The sequence below is a fragment of the Rhinoderma darwinii genome, chromosome 6 (genome assembly GCF_050947455.1).
Source record: "Rhinoderma darwinii isolate aRhiDar2 chromosome 6, aRhiDar2.hap1, whole genome shotgun sequence".
NCBI classification, from domain to species: Eukaryota; Metazoa; Chordata; class Amphibia; order Anura; family Rhinodermatidae; genus Rhinoderma; species Rhinoderma darwinii.
This window is the reverse complement of record NC_134692.1, coordinates 46,087,789-46,100,359: the sequence shown is the minus strand read 5'-3', so window position 1 is coordinate 46,100,359 and position 12,571 is coordinate 46,087,789. Positions and strand designations below refer to the sequence as shown.

Sequence of the window (12,571 nt, the reverse complement as noted above, 5' to 3'; positions counted from 1 at the left end):
GCAACAGCTCTTCGGTGCAAAAAATAGCCGCGAACTTCAACAACCCCTTTAATGGCTTTTGAGCATAAACTGCCCATTTAAGGTCCTGCAACAGCATCTTAATAGGTCCAGCAAAACCTTAATTTGTTTCTTTTGAGCCATTTGGAGGTGAACTCTTGTAATTTAGATTATTGTTTTGCTACATAACCCAATTGCGCTTGAGCGTCAGTTAACAGATTGATGACCAGACGATCTCCTTCTACATTTTCCATCAGAAAGCAGAAATTATGGTTCCATCAATCTTGGCAAATAGCCCAGCAGAAAAGAATCCCCACAGCATCATACCACTTCTGTGGTTGAATGTTGGTCTGTGTAGCTTTATACAAGATATAATGGGACTCTCAATATTACATTTACGACTTATCAGTCTATAGAACATCATCCCTAAAGGCTTGAGAATCATCTAGATGCTTTTTGGCAAATGTGAGTAAAACATTTATGTTCTTTCTGGTGAGCAGTGGTTTCAACTGTCCCATGAATACCATTTGGTCCAGTCTTTTTGTAATGGTAGAACACTGACTTTAGCTGGGAGGCCTAGAGTTCCTTTGATATTTCCCTTTGAAGATTATGATAATTACTGGTGTTCATTGGAAAACATATTTTCTGACCTTTTGAATATTCCAGAACTGCTGGTGTAAAGAGATGCACTCCACCAGGTAAAACATGTAAAACAAATTCGAGTTTAGCAATTTCCCAAACAAAATATTTTCATGTACATGCCAGACCGAAATAAAAAAATGTCAGTCTGATATACAAACTGCGGTTTCTTTACAAAAAGAATAATGTGCTATTGTTCTACATATACATGATTGAGACTGAATCAGTGGACTCTTGAATAGTATCAATTGTCCAGAGCTTTTCTTATAGATGTCTTCTAAAAATTAAACAATATTCATGTATTTGTGTTGGATCCACAAAGCTTTCACAAATGTGAAAAACCAAGAGAATGTGAACAGGAGCAGGTGAAGGTCTCTTGGGTTTATTCTGACAAAGATATTTCCCAGAAACGTGTCTCTGTGAATCACTTAGTGGGATTACAAATCATATATTATTATTCACATCACTTCTATCCTAGGTTTTCTCACTTCGGCATTTTTTCTTTTCATTTGCATAAATAAAAACAATATTTATATCTTTAATTTCCTACATACAGGAATTAAGTTTTCCATATCTTGAAAATTTTTGAAACAGTCGTAAACGAGAGCAGAAGCAATAATAGCATTATATAATACAAGGTGTCATGCCTATAAATTCAACTTGAGAAGCATGTATATATATTGAATATTTGATTATTAATGTTCTCACATCAAAGTGAAGACAATACTGTACATTTCGCAGTGCAGTGTATTCCAGCCCTCTAATGCTCCATATATATTGGCACCCTACACCCAATGTTCTCCAGATACCAACTCCTACCGTTTAACTTCCAACTCCCCCATAAAAATGCATGCCTAATTTATCTCTCTTGAAATCCAATATCAATCTTTTTTTTTTCACTTAATAACAGACGTTAGGAGACTGCCACCATTTGATGTCACGATCCGTAGCGGAGTAGCAGCTGGCCAAACAACAGTCCTAGTACAAAAGTACCTTTAATAGTCCAGACAGTAATGGAGGCTCGGCACAAATGAACTTGTAGACACCAGTCATAGTGTTTATCAGCAGATATGACCGGTGGCACAACACGACTCCAACAGATTAAAGCACAGGATACAGGTAGCAGGGCACGGGAACAGGATAACACGAAGGCCTCATGCACACGACCGTAGCCATGTGCACGACCGTGATTTCCAGGTCGGCCGGCCACGGAGTGACAGCCGCGAGCCGCGCGCAAATCGTGGGCTGTGCAAATGGGCTATTATTTTCAATGAGCCCGGGGCCATGCATGAACCGTGAAAACCACTGTCTTGTGCAGGGCCCCATAGGAATGAATTGGACCGCAATTCTCCCGTGGATTTTCGGGGGAATTGCGGCCGCAAAAGCACGTTCGTGTGCATGAGGCCTATAGGACCATTTGCTAAGGCAATGCTAAGGCAATTTGACAATGCTCAGGCAATGAATGAAAGGGCAGAGCCCTTTTTTATAGTCCAGGGTGATCATGGGCTAATTACAGATTTTCCTCATATGTGTGCACTGGCCCTTTAAGTCACTCACTTGTCCGTGCCAGTGACCGTCGGGGGGCAGGTAAGCACGACGGTCTGCGGCTGTGGACATTACATTTGATCATTCAAAATTGGTGGGTTTGGCCGATATTAAGGGGGTTTCCTCATATTAATCAGTTGTCATCTATCCACAGGATAGGTGATAAATGTCTAATCGGTTGGGGTTCAACCACTGGGACCCCCCACCAATCTCAAAATAACAGGGTGTCCCCGAGTGCCCTATGTGAATGGAACGGTACTGCATGTGCGTGCTTGGCCACCGCTGCATTCACTTTAAATGGGGCTGCCGGAGATAGCGGTAGAAAATGAGGGGAGTGTTTGAGCATGTGCAGTACCACTCCATTTACATAGGGCACTCAGGGACCCCCGTTCTTAGGATCAGTAGGGGTCAAAGTGGTTAAACCCCCACCGATCAGACATTTATCACCTATCCTCTGGATAGGTAATAAATGATGATTATGAGAAAACCCCTTTAAATTCACATCTAATGTGAATAGCCAGCTTTATTGTATTCTGCAGCCGAAGAGAAATAAAGGTTGCCTAGCAACCACTTTTGTCCCTGTGTGGGTGACCACCATTTCATTCCATGTAGCTACATATATATAAGTGGTCACAGGCAGTGCTTAATTCTATACAATAATCTTCCTCTCCACGGCAAACAGAGCTGTTTTAGGTCCTTCTCACTCCGGTAACAGGGAGCCTCAAATGACTACACATGAAATCATGCTTGTGATGTTAACATGCACACTAAGTTATAATGTGCTGTGTGTGTACTGTGAGGGAGGCTTTGGAGAGACATTGTATACCCAACAAAAATACGTTTTTAAGGTACGAAAACTATATGTGATGGGATAAAGGCAAATGTGTTAAATATATGGAATTGTTAAATGTGGTTTTAGGTTACAATGGCCGAGGAAAGAGCATTGTATTGTAACCTGAGTCCATTGTAACTTGAGGGAACACTGTGATGGTATTTTTTTAAAATATATTTATGTTTCACTGATTTTCAGCTTTCATTTTATTATTCGTAGCAATAAATGTAATGTGCATAAGAAGTTTGACTTGTTCTAACTTTCCCAGTATCAGCCGGTCTCAGATGAGTAAACAGCAGTCCTCACAGAGCCGCAGCTACTTTAGTAGTCAGCTTGTAACTTCGAGTTCTGCGCTGTGTGTTGGGGGATATTGATTACAGGAATTGTTGGCGTGCTGCCCAGCCATGAATCCTTACTGTGAAGCAGGTCAGATCACTTGGCTGTGGGATTAATTATAATCCAATCAGGTATATGCCTACCTGATCATCATATACTATGGATATACTTGTTTTCTTTGTCACACATGAGGGTATCTGCCTCATAAAATGCTTTTCTTTTGTTGGAATCAGTATAGTGATGTATATATTTGATAGCTGCAGTAATTGCTGCATAGGTACACCACACATCTATCAGTATACACTATGTCATGGCAATACATTATGTGCACATTACATTTTAGGATTAAAGAATAATTAATAAGCAATGATTCTGTTCTATGCTCAGTCTGCCCGTAGCTAGAGAGAAAATCTATGAAGGTTTACAACAAGCTTATACTCGACATTCTCCAAGAGAGGAGGGTCAGCACAAATGAACACATGGAAATCAAATTCAAAATATAAGTGAATAAAGGGCTCGTTGATCCATGCCATTACTGTATAAAAACTCTGCTATCTGTTTTCAATAAAAATCGGTCATAGAGAGGGTGCACATATAAAGCAGCATGCAGCGTTTTCTATGTGGCCTAATCTTGAGAAGATACCGTGGTCACAGATTTGTATCAACCATAGATATCACTAGAATTAGAAAAATCTTTATTTGACAGTATTTTGCTCATAAGGAGCAGATCTAAAATGTATTAATAAAACAGGTAAACAATATTTTATCTATCTATCTATCTATCTATCTATCTATCTATCTATCTATCTATCTATCTATCTATCTATCTAGCACAAAAGAGAATGGCGACAGCACACTGTGAACATTAATGCCACCTAAACCACTAAATATAAATAAATATGCATTACTGCTAAATCTACTTACAATAGGGAGGTTCTTAGCGCACATTTTGAACAAATTGTGTGAGCCCACCTGCCACAACAAGGCGACCTCTATGAGGTGGGAAGCTACGCTGCACATATACCCAGAACTGGGACTAAACCTACATATTCTTGGGGATGGTAGGAACCAGCATTAAACTAATTAAAATCACCCAGGGCAGAATGGGAAGAGTGCAAGATCAAAAATGGAGGCAGTTACTAACCCCACATATATGAATCACATAAACACAAAAGTTTGCACAGCACATTCCAAGAAAATGAACCAAAACGCGTATACAGGTGCAAGAACGCCTGTGACTGCAAATGTATACAGCACACAAAAAAATGGCAACAGCACGCTGCGAAAACTAATGTCACCTAAACCGATAAATAAATATGCATTACTGCTAAATCTACTTACAATAGTGAGGTTCTTAGGTCTAATTTTGATCAAATTGTGTTTGCCCGCCTGCCACGACAAGGTGACCTTTATGAGGTGGGAACCTACGCTACACATACACCCAGAACTGGGACTAAGATTACATATTCTTGGTAATGGTAGGAACCAGCATTAAACTAATTACACTAATTAAAATCACCCGCGACAGAATGGGAGGAGTGTAAGATCAAAAAAATCTATCTATCTATCTATCTATCCATCATCTATTTATCATCTCTCTCTATATATATATATGTATATATATATATATATATATATATGTGTGTGTGTACTGTTCAGCTATCTGCCTAATATTGTGTAAGTCCACCTCGTGGTGCCAAAACTGCTCTAATCCCGTCGTGACATGGACTCCACAAAACCTCCGAAGGTGGCTGTGGTTTCTGGCACCAAGTCAGCAGTAGATCCTTTAAGTCCTATAAGTTGTGAGGTGGGACCTCCATGGATTGGACTTATTTTTCCAGCACATCCCCCAGATGCTCAATTGGATTGAGACCTGGGGAATTTCGAGGCAAAGTCAACATCTTGACCTCTTTGTGAGCCGAAATACCCTTCAGCCATATAGCATATAGGAATCTGGCAACTTGGGTCTTAATAACTGTAAAATAAAGCAAGAAAGGGTCAAATTGGTATAGCAACTAAAATGCTATAAAACAGCCATCTGACCAGTACTCAAATTGTTGATTTCAATAGTAAATAGAGAGGTCCAGCCCGTATATGAACCCAACTGAGGGAACAAAGGAGAAGGCTGAGGAGTCCATTCAGGAGAAAAAGGCAACTCCTGTAATTAAAGGATAACCCCTTTCATATGGGTTAAGACACCGCTGAAAACACCTAATTTTGATGGGAAAAAACATCATTTATCTAAGCCATGACCACCCAGATATTTTTAGTGCATCTCCCCTGTATTATTACCTGGTAGCCATTTAATACGCCAGAGTGAGAGTTGCTGCTTGTTAGGGGGGGTACTCAAGTACCCTTGATAACGTCCATATGCTGTTATAGGACACATGGACAAGGGTTGGCTTCATGAGGTATTTGTACTTCTTTCTTCTAGGAGTATATAAGAATGATGGTTAGAAATAAAAGCCAGCATTATTATTCGCCTTAGCTCATGGTGGGCTCAACAAAGAGGGTGTCAAAAGATATGGGTTGTTTGTTTCCTGTAAAGGCTGGGCGAAAGGTTCTGTTTTGGTCGGATTATGCCAATCTGAAGTCTCGTGAAGTATGATAGTAATCTCTTAAATCAAGGGAATCTCCATGATTAAGTAATGGCACGGATTCACAAGGTCATTAAATATGGTAAAAAATAACAATATTCAGATAGTTTTGTTTGGACCAGACAGCGCATTAGCTCCATTCCACTTTCAAGTGACTTTATAAATGTCAATTGAGCTCCCACAATGCACTGCTTGGTAACCGGAATCCAGCAGAATTCTGAATTCTGTCAGAACAGCCAATAAAACATGAGTAAACAAGAAAGAGGAACAAAGCAAATTATTTACAGTGACAACTTTTTATGTAGACTTGAAGCATTTCTGGGATTTTTCATTAAAGGCTTTAAATGTATGATCGATGAGGTTCTGATCCCTGAAACCCCTACAATCAGCAAAAGTAAAGGAAACCATGGACCCCTCACTACCGTACCTGACACATCAATTAACATGTGAGTGTGGCTGTCACTAGTGCTATAGCTTAGCTTTCCGTAAAGGGGTATTCCCATCTTAGACATTTTTGGCATATCCACGCACTTTTTATAACTCTCTTTCACTTCTATGGAAGTTTGGGAGAGAGCGTAGCACAGACCCTCGGCTGTTTCTGTAAGCCTGGTCACCTCTCCACTTGCCTCTCTCTGCCTGGATGTGGCGGCCAGCGAGCGCCTCACCAGGCAGGGAAGGGAGACCATCAATCTCAAAATTGGTGCGAGTCCCAGAGCTACCCATTTAAAGCTTGATTTGGATGCAGTTTTCCATACTATCCCTGATATGCGCCATTTCGTCACCTGTGTTATTGTATTGTGCAACTTTGACATCCATAAAAAAAACATAGTCTGGAACATTATAACCAAAGTTTCCTTTAAATCTTTGTAGCTAGTGAGCAGAGAAGTAAGGGACCTGGGCACTGTTCCCTCTAAGCCATGTGATCTAAAACAGGATCAAATAAATATCGAGCAGATAGAAACAGAATTACACACAGTTCCGTTCATAGTTGTTAGTATAGAAGCAAAGGTGAACTGTGTAGCACATGAAACAATTACTGTAAGTCGCTGCTACAATTTGAGCATTATGAACGGTTTAATTATGAGTTATATGGAAAATAATCTCATGCGAGGTCCTATAGTTCTAACCTAAGGTGTACTAAACTGTCAATCTGAAACATAAAATGTAATTAGCGTGCTGGTCAAGCAGCAGATCCCTTATCTGTGTAGGCGGTATACCATGTTGAATAGTACCATCCGCACCAGTGATAATTACTGCCTGAATAAATGCTTAATTGTGAGTTAATTAAAAAAATATCTCACACTGACGAATTCTTGTCTCTTCTTTCTATTTGTTTGATCTGAGCATAAAAGCTTTTAATGTGACACTAATTTATCATCGTTCTGATCAAAAGTGATCTAAAAAATATCTATCTACATGTCATCTGTCAGTCTCATATCCATCTATAATCATATATATGTGTGTGTGTGTGTGTGTGTGTGTGTGTGTGTGTGTGTGTGTGTGTGTGTGTGTGTGTGTGTGTGTGTATGTGTATGTGTATATATATAAATATATATATACACATATATATTACCAACTCCGTAAACTATATACCTTGTTTTGGATGGTGACTGATTTCTGATCGCATATGTTACACACAGAATCTAAATTCATAGAATTTTTTTCTTATGTTGTTACTTGTTCTGTACTTTTTTTTTGCTGCTATTCTTCTTCACCACTTATTGAAATTGATAAAAAAAAATGCAAGAAAAAAAACCCTTTCTCATTGCTAAGAAGAGACTGTCAGTAAATTGACATGCAGATTTTGATGTTTATTCTGTACATAATCTTGTCCCGCTCACACTTGTGTCTACAGGGACTAGACATGTGCATTAAAAATTACCAGTTCAGCCCAATGAGTCCCTATTAGTACATATACAGTGAATGTTGCTTAAAAAAGGGTGAGTCAGCCAAACCTTCATACATGTACAAAATGCTCTCTGAACCTCGGATATTGATTTGGGGTTGTCTAGGAAAAATGTTAACAGGAGATAATGAAAGGACTAAAATGCAATATTTATTCAAAAGTAAAGGAATAACTCACATATGTCTAAATCTATTGTTTAGCTCAATATAATATCAACATTTTTGTGTGTGTAGTTATAAAAGGTGATATGCAGGCTTTGTTCTATTTTGAAAACAATTTTTATTGCCCCAATGCATCTAAAATAAAAAAATGATGCTACTCTTACAAATAATCTACATTAAAAAAACAAAACTATTTTAGACTGTTTAAACTGTTCTAGGTCTATAGCTCATATGCATCTCTATGGTAACAGACTACAAACCAAACCTGTGTAGTCTGATTCTGCAGTTGTGTCTTAAGGGCCTTTTACACACGGAGCTATGGATGAGGACAAGTGGTCGTACACATACATTATTATCATGTCGGCAGCGCGTCTCCCAGAGACGTGCTGCCGACAACGATAATATTTTACTTTATTAAAACAATTCGATCAGCTGATGATCGAGTGTTTGCTCATTCATCTGCTGATCGCTGCCCTGATTACACAGGGCAATTATCGGCAATGAGCATTCTATTAACGCTTGTCTGTCTGATAATTGCCCAGTGTAAAACCCCCTTTACTCCACTTTCTCTGCCCCTTTGTTTTGATAACCTACAGACAATAGATGAGATTTTAATCAAAACTAAAGTGTTTGCAAAGTTGCTTCATTTCTTTTAAAGGCATTGGTGCAATAACAAATTATACATATCCTTTAAATAAAAAAAATGTCCTTTACTGTTTGGTCCCTTAGCGGAGATTTGTCATTGTACCTATTATTATTGTTATTCTTTCATAGAGGCATTACTGTAAAAAAAGGAAGTTGGTAATATATTGTCTCATACAGACCTTTTAATCCTCTCTTCCACCTGCACTGGTAACTGTAACTATTCTGGCAGCCCACAACTACTACTAGAGGAAGCATAGCGATTACAGATATAAATGCAGTGGAGTCAGTACAGGTCCTCAGAAGCTCCCTCTAGTGGCTACTGGGAGCAGCCAAATATATTATATTTACTTGTGCAAGGCAGAGTAGAAGATTTAACGCTTCGACCACTAATGCAATGTATAACCAACTTCCCATTTTTACAGAAAGTAATATTTAAAGGTAAAGTTCAGTTTCAAACAGTTTCGTACATTATTACAAAGCAAAGAAATATAGACAGCACTTACATCTTGATGTAAAAAAATCAAGTGTATTTAAACCCGTCGTGCAACGTTTCATCCTGCAGCCTTTCTGCTAAGCCAAAACGTAACATGACTGCAATAAATCCACTAGATTTTTTGCATCAAGATTTGAGTGCTATCTATTGTTCTTTGCCTGGTCATATTGTATCGGGTTAGATGGACAGAGCCCTTCTGAGCACCTGCACTATGCACATCATAGTGACTTTGGTTTTAGATGCTGTCCATTTCCCTCTATTTGCACAGTTTCTTACATGCCAAAGGATGTCCTCAGACCACTACTAATTGGTATAATGAAGAGGGTGCGAGCCTGTCATCTGAAATATCACATTCACTGCAATGGGACAGTAATGAACATTTGTCTAATGATGGTGGGGGGTTCACCAGGCATAGAACCCCACTAATAACCTCTTCTGACATGTCTTAGTGACATGTTAGAAATCTAGAAAGGTAAATCTACTTATTTATACACATTTATCCATGCTGCAAAGACTATAGACACAATCGGTGATAATAAGCTAAAAATCAATGTATCTATCTATGTCGTTCTCAGAAAATTGTTATTAATGATAGCCAAAGTCACATCATGATGACACAATAACAAGACATGATCAATCACATTTTCAAAACTACAAATTTCCCAAGTGATTCAGTGAATTCAATTGATCATATCTGAAACTTTGCTAAGAGTTGATACAACGACCAGCCATATTTGTAGTCCCATAGTCCCTAATACAGCTGCTTGTCCTTGTAATGTGAGATATCTGTATTGTGAGAGTATATGCAATGACTTGTTATAATAGTAAGCAAGCTTGACAGTCACAAACTCTGTAACATGTCTGTTACCTCCTGACAGCCTTCTCCGTGTGAATGGTGCCGGTGTGAACCCAGCAATGAAGTCCACTGTGTTGTAGCAGATTGTGCTGTACCAGAGTGTGTAAATCCTGTGTATGAACCTGAGCAGTGCTGCCCCGTCTGCAAGAATGGTGAGTGTAACTCTGTGCAGCCCACAACTGCACTATTGTCTTTGCAATATGTTATTAAGCTGCTGGGGTCCAGTTCAGCTATGATTCCGTTTATTGTGCCGTTCATAGATTCTTATCATTCTTATGATTAAAGATCAGATTAAGGTTTCAAGGGGTTTTCCAGTCCTAAGAAATTGATGGCCTATTCTCAGGATAAGCCATCAATGTCTGATCGGTTGGGGTTTGACGCCCGGCACCCCTGCCGATCAACTTTTTTGAAGGGGCTGCAGTCCTCGTACGAGCACTGCTTCCCCTTCATTACATTTACTTCTTACCCTGTGAATCGCCGTCACATTTGTAGCGTCAGTTTACAGGATTACAGTCTTCTCCCATTGAAATGAATGGGAGAAGGGTGTAATACTGTGAACCGCCGTTACAAGTGTGTTGGCAATTCACAGTGTGAGCAGTATAGGAAATGAAGAGAAAGCATCGTGTCGGGAGATGGACCCCGACCAATGAGATATTGATGGCCTATCCTGAGACCATAAATTTCTTAGGACTAGGAAAACCCCTTTAATGCATATTGCCTGTACGGCAGCACATGGAGTCCACGTGCTACAGAAAGGTGCCTGTGTACGGCGCCGTATTATGGAAATATTCTCCCCTTGATGCAATGCTTCCCAGGGAGAATGTCTCCATAATAAGGCATTCGATGGAGCATGCCTCCGTATTCCTTCATATAAAATCAAAAACATACAGAGATACGGTAAGGCCCAATAGACTTCTATAGGTGCCGTATTACAGCTCTGTAAAACTCGGCCTTAGTCATGTGTTAATGTGTTGTACCATATTATATATATATATACATTGAGATATGAGTCCACTTTTATTACACAATATATTGAAATACAAAGCTGCCAATGAGTGAGTTATTGACTTTTAAGTCAAATTTAATGATTTTTGTGCGGATTTGAAACTTTGTTTGAACAGCATAAACAGTTTGTAATGAAAGTGGGTATTTAAGCTGCCACATATTAAATGAAAATAATACTCGATTACTTATTGTAATAATAAGAACAGCTTTTCATGTTGAAAAGAAACATAATGACAAATTGTAAATTCTCCCTCTGTTAAATGAGGTTTGAACAGTTCTTGAAAGTTAAATAGGGAGGTAGTAATTGTTGTGTAGCACAGACTGTGAAGTGTTTTTTTTTTCTTTAAAGCTTACAATGAAAACAGTACTATGTCAGCATGATGCTTCCGCATAGCAGGGGACTATAATTCCCTACTTCCATTGCAGCGTGGAATGACTTGAACCGTATTGCTATATACATTGTGAGGAGGTAATTACAGAAAGAACTTAATACACTCCAACAGATCTATACATGGAATCTATAGACGACGCTGGTTATTAAGGATAGTGGATCTAGCTGAGATGTAAAGAAAGATTCTAAACATGAGATGTTATATTAATTTGTTTATGCCTAAGTCGTCGTAGTTCACTAAAGGCGGGAACCTTTTAGATGATCACTGGGATTTAACTATAGCAAGTTTGCAGGAGACTGCAAAAGTAAAGGTAGGCACTTTGGACAAAAAATCTTTAGGCCCCATGCACACGAACGTATTTTTGCAGCCGCAATTCATTTCAATGGGCCCATGCACACGACCGCGGTTTCCACGGTCCGTGCATTGCCCAGGAGCCTGGACCGCAAAAAGAACGGACATGTCTTATTATGGCCGTGTTTTGCGGTCCAGGCTCATAGAAATGAGTGCACGCCGCCATGTGCACGTCCCGCGATTTGAGGGTGGCTCGCAGGTGAAATTCTGCGGCCGTCCGAGCTGCAAATCATGGCCGTGCACACCACTACGGTCGTGTGCATGAGGCCTTACACTGTGTTATACCTAGTGCAGGGTCTGAGGGGAAGGTGCATGACATAGAGATTCAAAGAACACCAAAGAGACCATCCCTGTATCATGCACTGCCCCGAAGGCCCTTCAATAAGCATAATAACTGTGGTTGCCAATACACACCCCACTTAAGGCCGTGCAGATATTGGTTTGAGGGCACTGGAGTCATTGATGCCCGCTTTTTGCTGTAGCTGCTAGCATTCTATAACATTGGAGAGCATATGATATCTTATAGCTGATTCCTCATACACTGGAGGAATAAGCAATAAGCGTGCAAAAAGCTCTCAAAAGTCATACAAAGCAGGTGGACACGGGTGAAGGTGGGCAGCAATTATGTCAGTGATTTGCAGCTACAGCCAATAGATACAAGGTGCTGACTGAGTGGGGCAGGTTTTGGTAACTGCAATCGCTCTCCTTGATCCATTGGTCAGCAGTATGGAAAAGAAGACCGCATAGAGTACTACTACCCTAACATCCCTAGAAAGCAAACAGGTGGCGGGTGATTAAAAAAGAATAATGACCCAA

The 12,571-nt window shown here is 39.7% G+C and overlaps 1 protein-coding gene across 3 annotated transcripts in view; it reads left to right on the top strand.

Moving 5' to 3' along the window:
• Positions 1–12,571, top strand: part of VWC2L (von Willebrand factor C domain containing 2 like) — a 138,974-nt gene that overhangs the window by 27,332 nt on the left and 99,071 nt on the right. Inside the window, exons 3-4 of one of the 3 annotated variants that reach the window (XR_012849497.1) lie at positions 10,030–10,159; positions 11,362–11,481. The exons of 1 other annotated variant lie outside the window; for it this stretch is intronic. Coding sequence is in view for 1 of the 2 variants with exons in the window: in XM_075829643.1 (XP_075685758.1) it covers positions 10,030–10,159 (130 nt within the window). In the remaining variant the exon portion in view is untranslated. The remainder of the gene's footprint in view (positions 1–10,029; positions 10,160–11,361; positions 11,482–12,571) is intronic. One more of the 3 variants, XM_075829643.1, reaches the window with a different exon arrangement.